We start from the raw sequence: 17,485 nt of genomic DNA on the forward strand, positions 1-17,485 counted from the left end.
GTCAGGTTCTGCAAGCTATGTAGCTTGTGATGGAAAATAAATTCTATGTCGACATGCTGCAGGTGCCTGTGGGCTGAGGAGGTGATTCCTGGACCCCTGAGGTCACCAGTATGTGGGATTGGGGGTGGGGGGGGAAGGCGGTCCTCCAGATCTGTAGCCTCCTACTTGACTTGTTGCCTGGAGAAAGGAGAGACCCCTCAACTTCATGCTGACCCCTTCCCGACTTCCGTGAAAACACATTGTCTTCTGACTGGCAAGAGGCAAACAACTAGGTTTTGGAAAAGGCAGGCCGGGGTGAGTCCAGCATCATTTCATAACTGCTGTGAGGAGTTATTTTGCTGTCTTTCTCCTCACACCCCCACCCCCTTTTAATCTTTCTGGTTTTGATGTAGATCTCTTTCTATTTGTTCAGGAAGTGGTGACGTGTGAGCTGGGCAGGGTCTGAGGTTTTGGAACCTTTTCTAAAAGGGACAGAGAGCGCCCCCGGTCCATTTCCTCCCCGAGGAGCTGCCACGCCAGGATGCAGGTGACCCCTCCTCACTCCAGCAGGCTGGGCCTGGCTCTCGTCGTCCTCCTGGTTTGGGGGGCTTCTGTTCAAGGTAAGAGTCAATGGTTGTGCCCTCTGCCGTCTCGGTAAGCCCCACAAATGAGTAGGATCATGGAAAGGTAGGGAATGCAGGCCACCTCCCCCGGGGTAAGGGGGTGAGGACAAGGGATTTGGGGTGACCGAGAAGAGTTTGCTTAAGTTTGACACTAAGGAAATTTCAACTCTGAAATAAGGCGGCTTATAAACTCTTAGAATAATTGGAATATGCTATTTTTCCTTGGGATGAAAACATGGTTTATACTCTTTTCGGTTTGCTTTTATTTTGGGGGGGCCACACCCAGCAGTGCTCAGGGCTTTCTTGGGCTCTGTGCTTGAGGGTCACTCCTGGTGGGGCTTGGGGGCTCTCCTACACTGCTGGGGGTCTAACTTGGGTTGGGTGCGTGCAAGGCAAGTGCCTTAACCTCTAAGCCGTCCTCTGCTCCAGCTAATACATTAAAAAAAAAAAAAAAGACAAGGAGGGCACATAGAAAATAAGTCAGCGTGGGTATCTCGTACCAGTACATCCTAGAGGGGTTGGAATCTCTCTGTGCCCCTTTCCCCCCGTGGCTACATCAATGCCAAGTTTTAATCTATTACAGTGTTGTCATAGTTATAGTAAGTGGCAAAATGCTATTTTAAAAGATCAGTGTGCATTTGACCACATGTCATTCCCCCCTCCCTTCTTTTTTAAAACTTCCTAGTGAAAGTCTCTTCATGGCTGGAGACAGTTTATATAAGCCCCTCTCGGGTTTCAGAGAGGCCAAAGAAATGGAGTGTTCGTGCCTTTGCTCCCTGAGACAGCATGTAGGGAAACTTCTTGCTTCTTTATCTTTAGAGCTGCTTACTCAGACTGAAACAACTCCAAACTGGTGATGAAAGAGAAAAGAATCTGTAAGAAAAGTCACAATTTCTTAGATAAATAAGGAATCTTGTCTAAGTGACGCAGAAGGCTGTGGCCCCTGCCTGATTAAGTAAATGGGAGAATTGACAGTAGGGGAACACGGGGAGCCCCCAAAGCTTGAAGGAAATAGAGAGTCATAGTGTCACACCAAGTCCTTGAGTCGTCTCAGAGTGACCTCTCTCACTGGTGGAAATGGAACCGCACCAGTGATCTCAGATACACCCATGAGGTATTGGAAGTTTATGCAATATCTTTATCCTCCTTAGGGAGAAAAGGCAACTGATACTGAAATCTTTCTATGAGTATAAAACATCGTTGATTAAAGGGAATAGGTTGATGTGTATCTTTTAGGGAAAATCTTTTTTATTTTGGTTTGATTTTGGTTTTTGGATCATATCCAATAGTGCTCAGGTCTTACTCCTGGCGCTGTACTCAGGAATCACTCCTGGTGGTGCTTGGGAAACAATATGGAGTGTCAGGATCAAACCCAGGTGGGTCCCATGCTGTAGTATTGCTCCAGCTCCATTTTTAAATAAAATCTTTCAGTCTGATGAAATAACGTGCCCTGGCAAGATTGCCTAGAGAGGTCACACTGCCCACTAATATTCCAGAGATGCGACGAGAACCCAGATACAAACACTTCACTCACAGCAACTGTCATCAGAGACAATGAACACCACACGGAATGATGAGAATGACAAAAGTGAATGTCATCACCTGGTGGGTCTAGCTCTCTCTGTTGGAAAAGCAGAGAGAGAAAGAGAGAGGAGGAGGGGTGGGCAGGAAGGAGGGAGAGAGGGAGGAGAATGAATGGATGAAAATCTAGGGTATTTCCAAAGGAGAACCCCGAGGTGTTGGAATGAGGGGCCTGCCTCATCCTTGAAGAGAAAAATCCCCCAGGCCGCAGGGTGCTGCAGCTAAGGCCGCTGACCTTCCTGCGCACCCATGGGCCGCCATCCTGCCTGGCCACGCTCTTTCCTACCAGAGACATGTTTCTTTCCACTCAATCAGCTGGGCGTTTGGCTTACTTTGACCGAGCTTATCCAGCACACCTTGGTTGTCTTTATTAGTCTTCTAGGACAGACATAGTCAACGCAGTGTGCGTGTGTGTGCGCGTGCACGAGTGTATGCATGCATGCACGAACATGCTAGCTGCCCAAAGTCAAGGTGTTGGCAGGGCTGGTTTTAGTCAGCATCTCCTTGATTTGTGGGTGATGGCTCCTCTCTGCTTCCCCACATGCTCTTTCCTCTGGGAATCCTGTTCCCTCTTCTCTAGACTCTGGCTCATCCAGATGTTCTCAATCCATACGCTTGGTTTTCATTTGTTTTTTGTTTTTTCCCTTTGGAGGGGGGGAGTCACAACTGGCCACAACTGGCAGAACTCAGGGTTTTGGGCCACACCTGGCAATGCACAGGGGTTCCTCCTGGCTCATACACTCAGGAATTACTCTTGGCGATGCTCAGGGGACCATATGAGATGCTGGGAATTGAACCCGGGTCAGCCGCGTGAAAGGCAAATGCCCTCCCCGCTGTGCTATTGCTCCAGCCTCACTGGCCTGTATTTTCCGACCCAGGACATATCCATGTACACCTCGTTTTACTTTAATGACCTCTTGTTTGTTTGTTTTGTTTTGGGGCCATACCCAGAACTTACTCCTGGCTCTGCTCTCAGGGATCACTTCCGGTGGGCTTGAGGGTCCATGTATGGTATAGAGTGTTGAACCCAGGTCAACCGCCTACAAGGCAAGCACTCCACCCACACGGGCCCCCTAAATCATCTGTTTTAAGGCTATCCTTCCGCATACAGTCCCGTTCCATCGCTCTCGGGACAGAACTACACCAGAAGTGACTGCCAATCAAACCTAAGTTATATCTTCTGAATGCAAAAAGACGGAACATGGGCAACGAGCTGGTGGGAGGCCATGAGGGCGCTGGTAGCAAATCCCTTTTACACAGAGCTCCAGGGTAACTGCAAACACAAACCGACACTTTTCACTTCTTCTGGCTTTCAAAGATGCCCATAAAGAGAGAAAATGGAAAAATCCATCCTTGGAAGTGAGCAAGGGGGCCAGGTCAGAGCATGTGTCTTCCCCGAATTGTGCCAGTCCCATTCGTTCACTGTTCACTGGGTCACTCATGGTGTGGCTCTGTACTTGTCTGTGGTTTCCCACTCATTCTCTGGTGATGACTGTCACGTTCCCTGTGAGAAGTACAGAGAAAACCGAATCCTCAGCAGTCATCTTTATTTGCCATTACGTCAGCCTCTTAGAAAGAAATGAATGACACTTGCCAAGGCCCATTACAACTAAGTGGTGGCGAAACTGGCAGCTGATTGCAAGGTGGGAAGCGTTTCAGCCATCTGCTGGGTGATAAGGGAGCACGCTTATTTGAAATGGGGGGAAAAAATCTTCCTTCGACCATAGTCCTTGCTGTCGTTTCTCACTTGGTTGAGGAAGGAATTGAAAGAACACTTGGAACTTGTCAAACACGGAAGGGGTAGGGACCTTATTCTTTCTGTGGGGCTGACAAAGCGGTAGGAAGACATAGCATCTGTCTGCAGGTTCCTCCCCTCTCCCCCCAAATTATGAAGCAAAATAGTCGCTCCCCTTCACGGCACGTCTGCTTCAGCTTTTCAGTACACTGGAGGCAGGTGTCCACAAGAACAGGGAATCAGGAAATTGTGATATTGTTGGGGAAATCTGCACTCCAGTGTTAAAAAGAGAGCCCACCGGGCTAAATTCTTTGCTTTGGTAAGGTGTAAAGTGCAAAGCAGGATGAGTGAGTGGTGTTTGTGGGGGTGTGAATCTGTGTGAGTGTGTCCACCGGTCACAGGCAGTGAAGAAAGGGATTCTAAGGTCAGAGAGACTGTATAGTGGGTAGTTCACTGGCTTTGCACAAGCTGACCTAGGTTTAATTCCGAGCACCACACAGGGCCCCCTAATCAACACCAGGAGTGACCCCTGAGCACTTTCAGGAGTAAGCCCTGAACTCCACTGATGTGGCCCAAAAACGGAAAGAAATAACAACAACAAAACCAAGAAAGAAAGAGTGGGATTTGGTTTCTCCTGGAATTCACCAAAAATTAATCAGCAGACCAAGGAAGGGGGCGCTTTTTAGGAAGATGATCTTTCTGTACAGGAACTTTTATTTAAAACCTTTTCTTCCTCTGCATACAATAGAGAAAAGAAAAGAGGGGGGAAAGGAGGAATAATTCTGAGCATTGAAATCATTTTTCCAGTAGTCCCTTACTGTTAAAATTATAGCAATCATGATATTTCTTTTTACACAAATAATCAAGGCACTCCCCCAGCCAACACCCTGGAAGATAACTCAGGAATTTTTGTCTGCAACCAAGCTCTCTGTTTCATTTTATTTAATTAATTAATTAATTTGTTTTTGGGTTTGGGGCCACACCCAGCGATGCTCAGGGGTTACTCCTGGCTCTGCACTCAGGAATTACTCCTGGGCCTGCTTGGAGGGACCCTATGGAATCACGGCTGTAGGCTAGGCAAGCAACCACCCGCTATACTATCTCTCCACCCCCTCATTTATTTTTCTTCTTTAAACTGTGCCTGCCAGGGACTGGAGAGATGATACAGTGTTTAGGGCGCTTGTCTTGCACCCTGGGTTCTAACTCCCGCATCCCACGTGGCCCTCTAGCAGTGCCAGGAGTGATGCCTGAGCGTAGAGGCAAGTGTAACACCTGAACTTTGCCGGTTGCCCAAAGTCAAAAAATAAAATAAAATGAAAGATGCCTGCCATAGCAGTGGATACCCCTCGGGCGCTTCACCCTCTTACTAGGGGTACGCAGTGTGGAAAAATACCGCCCTCTGCTGGACGAGATTTTTATAAACCCCTAAGAAGCTTCCAGAGGAGCAATTAGCTGCAGGACTTTTGCTGCCTCAGGAAAGAATGAGAAAAGTAGGGTGGGAAGCTAAAACATGCCAAGTGCCAATATCCCCTCCAAGCCCCTGAAACAATTCAGCAGCCAGGTGTAACTGCAGGCGTGTGTTGGGTCTTGCCTTGAAAGAAGGAATTTCCAGGGCCCTAGAGATAGTGCGGCGGTAGGGCACTTGTTTTGCACGCGGTCAGCACAGGTTTTGACTCTTGGTGCCCCAAACAGTCTCCTGAGCATCACCATGAGTGGTCCCTAAGCGCAGAGCAGAGAGAATAACTCTGAGCACAGCCACGTGTGTCCACTTCGCCACCCCTCCCCCCCCAAGAAGAAAAAACCCTAAAAGAACAAAAACAAACAATTAAAAAAACATGTATATATTTCCAGGAGAGCACTGGTTTCTTTCTTTCTATTCTCTAAAAAAGGGGGAGGGAGGGCAAATAAGTTTAGAAACTTTTGTGGATGTTTCACCTATTTTTGTCTTCTTCAAACAGGAACTTTTGGGCAGGAGAGATAATACAGCGGGTAGGGTTCTTGCCTTGCTCACAGCAGACCCGGGTTAGGTCTCTGGTATCCGATATGGTCTTCAGGGCCCTGCCAGGAGTGATCCCTGAGTGCAGAGGCAAGAGAAGGTCCTGAACACCACTGGGAGTAGAACAAACGACAACAACAAAATGTAAATAAGCAGGAACTAGGGGCTGGAGCAACAGTACAGCAGGTAGGGCGTTTGCCTTGCATGCAGCCAACCCAGGTTCGATTCCCAGCATCCCATATGCTCCCCTGAACACTGCCAGGGGTGATTCCTGAGTGCAGAGCCAGGAGTAACCCCTGTGCATCGCTAGGTGTGACCCAAAAAGAAAAAAGAAAGCAGGAACTCTTTGGGACTCTAATTTGGAAGATGAGGACTTGAGAACAGAACTAAATGGTAAAATGGGAGTTGAAATTTTGGTCTCCCTCTGGTCTATCAGAAAGATCACGATCACGATCACGACCATCCTGTTATTCATCGATTGCCTCGATCAGGCCCCAGTAATGTCTCCTTCGTCCTAGCCCTGAGATTTTTTAAAAAGTGCCATATTCAAGACTCTTTCAGGGTTAGGAGAATGAGACCCATCATTGTTACTGGTATTTGGCATATTGGGAACGCCACGGGGAGTTTGCCAGACTCTGCCGTGTGGGCAGGTTGTATTCAGTAGCCTGCCAGTTTGTCCAAAGTAGGAATGAGATATTAAGATGTTGCGCGGCCGCGAATGCAGCCGTGCGCTTCCGGGAGCTGGGTTTTATAGTCTCTGAGTCTTGGCCGCTGATGGGATTACACGGCGCCAGGGGGCCAGTTGGTGGGTGTGACCCCCGCCTACTGGAATTTGGAGGATCTGGGTGGAGGATGCTCAGCCCCGATCCGATTAGGCTTGGAGATCTCAGCCCCAGGACCCGCATGCCTTTGTTCCTCTGCTGGTACCTTCATGTGTGCAGAGAGTGGTCTCAGCATGGTGGTGGCTGGTTCTGGAGGTCTTCTGCTGCCGGACCCCTGGTCGGGTCGGGGAGGGAAACTCAACCCGCTCCCCTCCAAGGGGCCCCGGTGAGGACAGCCAGGCGCATCAGAAAGATCATCATCATTATCTTCCTCAGGAGAAGAAAGTACTATTTTTATTATGGTTTTGGGGTCACACCCAGTGGTACTCAGGGGTTACTCTTGGCTTTGCACTAAGGAATCACTCCTGGGGGTGCAGGAGATGGAACTTGGGTGAGCCATGTGCAAGGCAAGCACCCTACCCACTTTCTGGCCCTTAAAGCACCTTTTCAGTTCCATTGCCCTTGTTGTCGTGAGGACTGGGGGTTGCACACTTGACTGCAGGGTGTCAGAGATCACACTCTGTTGTGGTGCCAGGGAACCTTGGCATGTGGCACAGTGATGTGGATTGGGGTTGAACTGGCTGTCCTGTGCCACTGAGCTATCCTGGGCCTTAAACCTTAAACGAAGACCTGAGCCTCTAAGTTTTGTCGGTCAGTAGTTTGACCTCAGGAGTGAGGCAAATGCCCTCACACCAGCGGCCTTTCCTTTAGTGGCGGGAGGGCCAGGGAGTCTGGCTAAACCATAGAACCCAGGCTCAGTTTATACAAAGGCCTGGGTCTGATCTCCAGCACCGTGAAAAGGAGGGAAAGGGTGTCAGTTCCTCTCAGCATTCTGATTCCTATCTATGGAATGGAGCGATAGCACAGTGGGTAGGGCACTTGCCTTGCACATAGCCAGCCCGGGTTCAATTCCTCCACCCCTCTTGGAGAGCCCTGCAAGCTACCGAGAGTATCCCGCCTGCATGGCAGAGCCTGGCAAACTCCCCATGGCGTATTCGAGATGCCAAAAACAGTAACAACAAGTCTTACTTCGTGTTCCTGGAGCGAGCACACCCCATTGGGCTAACTAGCATGCGACAGGGATGAATGGAGACGTTATTTGGTGCTCGCTCAAGCAAATCGATGAACAATGAGACGACAGTGCTACAGTGCTACTTACGAAATAACCTTGATATCCAAGATACATATTTTGTAAAGGTAAGGTAAAGGTAAAGGCCCTCCCGTTGATCGTCGATTTGCTCGAGCGGGCCCAGTAACGTCTCCATTGGAGACTTTGTTGTTACTGTGTCTGGCATATCGAATACTCTTGGTAGCTTGCCGGGCTCTCCGAGAAGGGCGGAGGAATCGAACTCGGGTCGGCCATGTTGGCCGCTTGTAAGGCGAACGCCCTACCGCTGTGCTATCACTCCAGCCGGGGTGACAAATTTTGCTCCCTTACAAATCCCTCATGACTTATTCGAGTATTTTTTTAAATTGTTTTGTTTAGTTATTTTCTATTTCTCTATTTTAAATCCTCAGGTGAACAGTTCTATGTATTTTTTTTTCATAAATTTTAGTGGTTGTAGTTCTCTATAGAGAGATATATACAATGCATGTGTATCTGTGTATGATACATGTCATGGATGTTATATAATGATTCATATAACATGCTGTAATTAATTGGCAAGATTGTTCATGTATCGCAGTCACAAATCACACTCTGCTAGTCCGCACGCGTGTTCTTGCCGTGTTTGCATGCCAGCCTGCAGTGTGCACCTCTTTTAGTTGCAGTGCTCAGTGGGGGTCACTCACTCTAGTGTGGTGTTTGCACCCAGATGACTGAGCACCAGGCAAGGCACGCTGTGTTGTAGCTCTGGGGATCACGAATGGCAGAACCCAGGACACACTTGGAGCATGTGAGTGGAACTCGGGTTCAAACTCGCGACCTTTTGCTTCTAAGGCCAGGGCTTTTGCCACTGAGCTATGCATCATAATAGCAACTGATAAAGGCAGGTTTTAGAATTTTCTTGACCACTTTCTGGCTGATTGTGGTTGGTGGACGTTTAATTTTCCAATCTTTCGCTGTCACTGAAAAGGCTTCAGTGACTTTCAGAGTCATTGAACAGTTCTTTCCATTCCAATCTGTCGAGGACAACAATATTTTCCAGCCCCTTCTCCTGCCTCTCCTGGTTGTTGTTAGCCTCCCTGGTGTCAATAAAGTATATATTTGGGAGGAAAAGGACTTTTTTTTTATAAGGATGAGATGTTTCTCACTCCCAGGCTGCCATTGTTGTGAAGCCAAAGAATGGAGAAACGCTTTCATCAACTCCTTGTAGAAGCTCTTGACTCCAAAGCAGGAGTTTCATTCCTGTCCCTTGGAATGAAATTCAAAGAAACTGACAGACTGGACAGTTCATACCTGTCCTTGCTTCTGAACAGGGAAATCTTGTTCCTTTGAAGCCCCTGACTCAGGATGAGTCTAGAGAAAGAGTGATGACCTACCCACATTTTTTTCTTTTTTTGTTTGTACGCCATACCCGGCAATGTTGAAGGATCACTCCTGGCGGGGCTCAGAGGACTCTCTGGGGTGCCAGGGATCAAACAGTGCCTTACCTGCTGTACTATTGCTCTGCCCTTACTTCCCTTTTCTGAGAATGCCATTTGGCCCTAAGAACCAGAGCTGAAGCTACAGTAGAGCGGCTAAGGCACTTGCCTTGCATGCAACCAACCCGGGTTCCATCCCTGGCACCCCTCTAGTCCCCCAGCACTGCTGGGAGTGGTTCCTGGGCACAGAGGCAGGAGTCAACTATGAGTGCTGCCAGGTGTGACCCCCAAAGGAAAACAAACTAACAAAGAAAAAAAGAAAACCCCAAGGGCTCTGTCATGGTTTAAGTCAACCAGCATCAACCATAAACTTCACGAACAAGACTCACCTCGATAACAAGAGGCAGGCTGAGGAGAGACGAGACCCATTAGAGTCCTGGGGCCTCTGCTTTTCATCAGCCAGGCCTGTTTTCCTTTGCATTAAGTGGAGAGGGAAGGACAGGAATAGCGACAACAGGACCCCGTGTTACCCATGTGCCTGGCGCTGTCCCGGTCTTTACTCTCGCCCATTACTCTTTGTGCTAACTTCTGAGAACGAGAGGCCACCAGTGCCTGTCGCGGGGGAGTGGGGGAGTTCCAGTTTCATAACTACCCAGCCACACTGTTGGGATTTCTCTCCGGTGGCTGATTGTAAAACCCATTCTGGCCCCAAACTCTGCTGTTCCACAGGGCTATTGGAAGGACCAACTAGCCATATGAAAGGTTGGTGCCAAGTGGCTGGCCATGGCCTATTAGTGAGCATGAAACCTACTATCAACAACATGGACACGGAGAGTATCATGCTACGTGATATGAGTCAGAAAGAGAGGGACAGACATAGACTAACTGCACTCATTTGTGGAATATAAAGTAGTCTACTATGAGACTAACACCTAAGTACAGTAGAGACAAGGGCCAGGAGGATCACTCCACAATTTGGAAGCTGGCCCCACCTGGAAAAGGCAGTTGGGATGGAGAAGGAACCACTAAGTAAATGATGGTTGGAGGGATCACTCGGGATGGGAGATGTGTGCTGAAAGTAGACCAAGGTCATCACCAAACATGATGACTTTTTAATATCTGTAATCCAAATTATAGTGCCCAAAATTAGAGAGAGAGAGTTAAAAAGGAAGGTGCCTGCCACAGAGGCAGGGGGTGGGCTGGGATGGGGGTGGCGGGAGGACATTGGGAACAATGGTGGTAGAGAATGGGCACTAGTGGAGGGATGGGTGCTCGATTATTCTATGACTGAAATGTAGTCATGAAAGTTTGCAATTGTATCTCATGGTGATCCAATAATAATAATAATAACTCTACTATCCACACCATTCCTTCGACCAAATCTTGAGCCCACTTAATGAAAACAGTCTTCGGGAAAGGGTCATTTGAAACTGTGGAAGAGGCACTTAACTGCTACATGGGTTCCTTGTTTGGGCAGGTTATCCCATGCGGAAATCCAGGTTTCAACGGGTCCTCTGCAATCCCAAGAGTAGCTCTGCCAACTGCATCAGTGAAAAGGGACCCACGTTTAAGCTGCCTCCAGGTGAAGCCAACGGGATCCTCCCTGTGAGGGCCGACCTGACTTCGTAAGTGACTTGCTGTGATTGGAAAGGGGTGATGACATTGCTGGGCTCTGCTGAAATCTTGGCAGAGAGGTGTGAGAGTTTCTAGAATGCCTTTCTCCAGGCCCTTGCTTCAGAAGTTTGGCTTTCACTCCACAGTCTAAGTCAAACTATCTTTCGGCATCTGAGTTATGTCAAGACAGGTAATTCACCTTCAGTGTCGCTGGACCTTTTTGTGGGTGATAAAGACAACATTGAGTGCTTTCCATGAACAGATGTTGAAGATGAGTGAACACTGATCTATTTTGGTATACAATGACATTCACTGTGACTCTAGTCACTGAATGGATAAACACAGTATGGTAGAATCATGCACTGGAATATTAGTTGGCCCACAAAAGGGCTGAATACTAATGTATACTTCAAAGTGAATGAAGCCTTCACTGCATGGGATGACATCATTGCCATCCTTAAAGGCTGTGTATGAGGTTTGACTCTGACCTTGAGCATCCTTCACTAAGTCATGGGCACCAGTGTTCATTCACTGAAATCTAAAGTTTCGGACAAAGGAAGGATCAAAACAACTATTTCAGTTTCTTTCCCCAAATCTTTGCAGTCATCTCTCTGCTTGCATCTTTTTTTGCTTTGTTTTATGTTTTTAGGCCACACCTGGAAATGCTCAGGGCTTACTCCTGGCTCTGTGCTCAGGGATTATGCTGGGTGTTGAACCCATCTTGCTTCTGTCACTGAAGGTCTGTCTGCTTCTTTGCTGATCCTTGCCCTGTTTGTGTGTGTGTGTGTGTGTGTGTGTGTGAGAGAGAGAGAGAGCGAGAGATAGCGAGCATATAAGTGTGTTTGTATGCATATGTGTATGTGACTTTGAGTGTATATGTGACCATGGTGTGTGTGTGTGTGTGTGTGTGTGTACATATGAGTGTGTTTGTATGCATATGTGTGTGTGTGAGTGTGGGTGTATATGTGATTACGGTGTGTGTGTGTATGTGTGTGTGTTGGGGGGACCTGTTGTTCTGTGTGACTGCATTTCTTGGGCCATCAGCTCAGTGGCTGTTTGGCAGACGGGAGTCCCTGCAGGGAGGCTGAAGTGTGTGGAGGAAGGAGACCAGGTGTGTCTCCTTACTCCATCTTTGGGGATTCGATCTGTCATCTCATTCCTGCCACCAGATGCCCCCAGTCCCCGGGACAGTCCCAACTCCTTCCATTGTCCCTCCAACTCAGGAAGCAGGTGCTTATCTTGCTAGTGCTCATTTCTGGGTTTACTGAATAGGCCCTATGTTTGGGGGGACCTCCTGAGGGGTGCTTGTGGAACCCCTGGGTACCATTAGCAGTAATAGTTTGGTAGTGTGGCGTGACAATTCAGTGTTTGGTCACAATGATGCGAGGTTCTCAGGGCTGGCGGTGCTGGGGCCACCAGTCCCCCCCCAACCCCCAGTCACCAAGCGGGGTGCACGATTGAACCAAGGACCTGGGGCACATCACCGTGAGCTCCAGCCCTTTGAGCTGTCTTTCCAGCCCACTGTCCCCTTTGGTTCTCTGACATGTATAAACAATTCTCTGGGGGTTGAAGAGCTTCTGGATTTTATCCCAGCAGTCACCTGTTCGAACCCATCATCTTTTTTCCATGAGCAGTTGACCTTCTCCAGGGCCTCTCACCAGAACGTGAAAACCTTTGCTTGGTTGGTTGCGGCCTCTCTACAGGAAACCCCCCCACCCCCCGCCCAGGCCCCATTCTTCAGCTTCTCCCCGGCCCCTCTCCTCAGCCCGGCTGTTGTGCTTCTGTTTCCATCCACCACCGAGACCTTGTTAGGTTGTAACTGCTCCTGGGTGCCATAACGCCCAGTCTTACAGACCCTGCATGGCCACTGCACCATGGAGTGGAGCTTTTTAACTTGGTTGGTCTCTTAATTGCTCCTCTCCACTTGGCATAGATTAAACCAGCTCTCCTGCGTGTCATGCACGGACTTTAGCACCCAGCTATATCCCTATCCCTGAATTGCCTTAAAATTGTTGATCGCCCCTTCTTTGAAATTTTTCCCCCCATACCCACCTCCTCTTGCTACTTCCCAGACCATTCTTTCTCCTCTACTCAGTATATTCTGTGTCATTGATGCCCTGGGTCAACAAAATTCTGAATCTCTTCTAGCTGAATGCTTTCTTCAGGAGACCCTTTCCCTTGCTTTTAATACGTGTGTGTATGTGTGTGTGTGTGTGTGTGTGTGTGTGTGTGTGTGTGTGTGTGCATTTAACTAACAAAACCTGTGTTTACAGCTTCCATGTCTTCCTCTGACTTCACAATCGAAACTAGTTACTTGGTCACTGTTACACTGGACTCATTTCTCTGCACTGCGTTTTGCACCATCTAACACTTTTCTGGCTTATTTGTTCACTTTTTATTGTCTTTCTGATTACACGATGGGCTTTTTGAGCAGGAGTCTCATCTGTCTTCTGCCTAGCCCTACACTCAGCACAGGAATGGGATGTTCATTGAGTATTTGCTGAATGCATGCATGAGTGACAACCTTCATCTATGTATAGTCTTTGGTCATCGTTCAAAATAAATGATCTGTTGTCAGATTCCACTTAGGTCTTGGATCCTTGGCTGTGTGTTTGGCCACTGAGAGGTGGTCCCATAGCTGTCATCTGGACTCCCACCACACTTCTCAGTCAGACCCAGCCTGCCCTTTTAGTATGGCTCAGTGGAAATGAAAGCAGGGTGATTTTTAGATGTATTTTTGGAAGGAAATTGAATATTTATATGCTGGCAAGTATAATGCTTCACTTGTTATAAAAAAATTCCTGAAGAATGAGTTTTGTGAAAACCCTAAAATTATTAGTGGGAGAAACAGAAAAATGGGTCTTTTGTGTCCCCAACAAATGACCCTTGTAGTATATTCCAAATGAAGAATTACTATTGTTGTGAGAAGAAAATCAGGGGCTGGAGATATGTATAGTGAGTTGGGTTAAACACTGACCTTGTATGCGGCTGACTCTGGTTTGATTCAAGTACCTTATATGATTCCCCCCCAGCACCTCCGGAAGTGATCCTTGAGTATAAAGCCAGGAGTAAACCCTTACATAACCCCCAGGCATGGCCACCAAACAAACAAACAAGGGGGGGGGGCGTAAGAAGGGAGAAAGCAAGAGATAGTGAGCACTGTTTAGAGAGAATAAGCATTGTTTGCAAAGGAATGAGTTCTGTTTGGGCAGGTGTGAAATTGACCAATACCATACGCTAGATACAGGAATTGCAGGAAAACACAGGGGAATGGTCTGGCCAGCTTTTTGTCTGACAGCTTTGAGCATTTGGGAAACTTTCCATCTGAACAGCTGACTATCTGTAATTGTTTTCCTATCTTTTAAAAAAAAAAGGTATTACAGTTCTCTTCTCTCTGGTTTTTGTCCTTTCTCTGTCATGCTTCAGAAGGATGAGACTCCAGCACATGAATGATGTCTTCCCTATTTCTGAGGACTTTTCTGGCTCCGGTTCTGGCTCTGGCTCTGGTTCCGGCGATAACTCTGACAGGGCCTTCCTGGGTGATATTGAAGATGAATTCCACCTGGTAAATGAAAATGGGGCTTCCAATGACAACTTCCGGTTGAAGAGGAATCTGCCTTATGGGGAAGGTGATTTGGATCAAAATGCACCAGAAGAGAATTTTATTATCTGAAGAAAAAAGAGGACTTTCCTCACGTTGACACCAGACAACTTATTGAGTCTATTTTGTGTACCATGGTTAAATGATCAATTCTGGGCCGAAAATTTTTTATAGAATTAAAATATATCTGAAAAAGAAGCCTAAGTTATAGTACTTTCTCTCCCCTCTCCCCTTCATGAAATTCTTATAAGTTTTCTTTTCCCAGCCTAGTGTCCAACACAAACATGCATTTTCTTTGTATCAATGTCAGTAAAAGAAATAATATAAATTAACAAGTCACCCATGTCTCTATAGTCACATTATGGAACAAATCAGCCTGCTTGTAAAACTTCAGTTGGAAAAAAAATGGACAGGTAACAGTTTAACAACTAAACTTTTGGGCACCTGACACAGACTGTAAATTACAGGTCGGCGCCATCTCTTAGGTGAGACACGCAGTGAATTTATAGAGTGGGTATTCGACATGTTTCAGAGAGAAGCGTATTTTCCTCGATGTGTTTGTAGAGCTAAGGGACATCATAGAAGTAAGATCCCCGTCACAATGTGAAACTTCACCAAACTGAAGCCTGGATGCAGTTTCAAACCCTCCTACTGCTTTGCCTTTACCCCTGATGTCTGTATATTTTCAAATATTACCCTCTTAAAGCAGAAATATAATCAAAAGTTTAAGTGTGTGAGATCTCTTATTTCAAAACTCAGGAACGAACTGCTGTTGTTTAGATGTTTCTAGAGATCTTATCAACAAACTATCTGTAAAATTATTTTAAAGTGAGAACAGGTTTTGTAACTAGAATAAAAAATTAACTAGCGGGGGGGGGGGAGGGGAGGCAGCTTAGATAGAAAAGAAACCACCAAGTCAAAGATGCTTGAGGACCTGCTCAGGATGGGAGATGTGTGCTGAAAGTAGACTATAGACCAAACATTATTGCCTCTCAATGCCTCTTTTGCAAACCTCAGCACCCAAAAGGAGAGAGAGAACAAAAGGGAATGCCCTGCCACAGAGGCGGGATGGGATGGGGGGATGGGGGGTGGTAGGGATACTGGGATCATTGGTGGTGGAGAATGGGCACTGGTGGAGGGATGGGTACTCGATCATTGCATAACTGAAACGTAAGCACTGAAAGTTAGTAAGTCTGTAACTGTACCTCACGGTGATACATTACAAAATTAGAAAATAAAATAAAAAAATAACTAGCAAATAAAGAAAACAATTAGGTGGGGGCCAGAGGGTTACGTGGGTACTGTCAGAGCTCTTCTTGGAGGCAAGTCCCCTGGAAACCCTATCAGTACACCTTTGCTAACAGGGTGTTGTCCTGCAACATCCAAATTTCCTCCTCAGGATGGAGAACTTTTCCAAGCTCATCTCTGCTGAAGACAGAGACACAGCTGGTCTGAGGCCACACTTCCTTCAAGCCACATCCAATGACAAACGTTGAGGACAAAATGTTCTGGGGCAACTCAGAGCTATCACAGATCAGGAACTCTACTGGGGTCATCTGAGGCAGTGCTGGACTTTTTGGAAGGGGGCACACCCAACGGTGCTCATGGCTTACTCCTGGTTATGCTCAGGATCACTCCTGGAGGCACTCAGGAAACAACATGGGGTGCTGGGGACTAAACCCGGGTGGCCCTGAGCAAGGCAAGCACCCTACCCACTGTACTAGGTCTGGGCTTGTTGTTCCTTGCCAGCAGCTCAGTCTGTTACCTTCACCCACATCTATTCTGAGAGTCCTCCCTCGAACTTTCTCTTTTTGGGGGGGAAGGGGCCCACCCCCAGCTCTGCTCAGAACTTATTCTGGCTTGGTGCTCAAAGATCACTCCTGGCTGGGATTGGGGACCCTATGGGGTGTCTGCTGGGGATCAAACCTGGGTCAGTCACATACACAGCAAATGCACTACCCGCTGTGCTATTGCTCTAACCCTATCCCTTGACTTTTCTGCAATAGTTTTTTCACCTCTGAGATTGCTCTATGGAGAATCCAGCCTGTGACTGGTGCCCCCAGGTCATGTAGAAGGCAAATGCGGAGGCTGGTAGAATCATCAGACCTACTGTCCAGCTACTCCTGGAGGCCCCATTCTGGTTCAAAGGTGGAGCACAGGCACACACCACATGCGATCTCTTGAGGGATGACTCCTGAGCAAAGAGTCTAGAGTGACCCAAAAGACACAAAAATCGGAAAGGGAGATGTATGCTGAGAGTCGACTATAGACCAAACACGATGGCCACTTAATACCTGCATCGCAGACCACAACACCCTAAAGGAAAGAGAGAGTAAAAGGGGAACGCACCTGCAATAGAGGCGGGGCGGGGGATGGGGCGGGGGTGGTGGGAGGAATACTAGGAATATTGCTGGTGGAAAATGGGCTCTGATGGAGGGATGATCATTACATCATTGTATGACTGAAATGGAAAGCACGGAAGAAGTTTGTAAGTCTGTAACTGTGTCTCACGGTGATTCATTAAAAAAGACAAAACAAAAAAAGCACACACACACACACACACACACAAAGAGAAGCTCCCTTCTGGTATCAAAGGGCAGGGAAATATAAAGAGCATACCTTGACTACCAGATTATAACCACTGCAGAGTCAGAGTTATTTTGTCACATAAGCCCTCACTGGCAATAGCTGATTTCCTGTCTGATGGGGCCAAAAGTCAAATATGCTAGCAACACAGGCACCGAGCCACTGATGTGACTTCGTCTCTCAAGAAGTGGGGGAAAGCTGACTATACAGTGTTTGAGTGTGTGATGGGGGAGGCTGTGGGTGTGTGGGTGTGGGTGCTGACTGGGGAGTAGGCGAGTAACAGAGCATTTGTCTTGCGTGCTTGTAACTCTGGGTCTCATGCCTGGAGACTGAAACAACAGAACGCAAGCAGAGTTCAAGAATGCTGAACTGTCAGCCTGGCTGAGTCTCTGATGCAAGGTCAGGGCAATGGCGCCTGAGAGATGT

At 47.5% G+C, this 17,485-nt stretch overlaps 1 protein-coding gene across 2 annotated transcripts; it reads left to right on the plus strand.

The window, feature by feature from the left end:
* The first annotated feature begins 479 nt into the window (after positions 1 to 479).
* On the plus strand, positions 480 to 14,960 carry SRGN (serglycin). 2 transcript variants are annotated; one of them, XM_056113525.1, is made up of 3 exons: positions 480 to 599; positions 10,736 to 10,883; positions 14,299 to 14,960. In XM_056113525.1, exons 1-3 carry the CDS (start codon positions 521 to 523, stop codon positions 14,543 to 14,545), a joined length of 474 nt encoding a protein of 157 aa, XP_055969500.1. In that variant the 5' UTR covers positions 480 to 520; the 3' UTR covers positions 14,546 to 14,960. The 2 variants fall into 2 exon arrangements, with proteins under 2 accessions (XP_055969500.1, XP_055969501.1); XM_056113526.1 differs by having other exon boundaries at positions 14,302 to 14,960.
* The last annotated feature ends 2,525 nt before the right edge of the window (positions 14,961 to 17,485 follow it).

This window comes from Sorex fumeus, unplaced genomic scaffold (genome assembly GCF_029834395.1).
Source record: "Sorex fumeus unplaced genomic scaffold, SorFum_2.1 ptg000020l, whole genome shotgun sequence".
NCBI classification, from domain to species: domain Eukaryota; kingdom Metazoa; phylum Chordata; class Mammalia; order Eulipotyphla; family Soricidae; genus Sorex; species Sorex fumeus.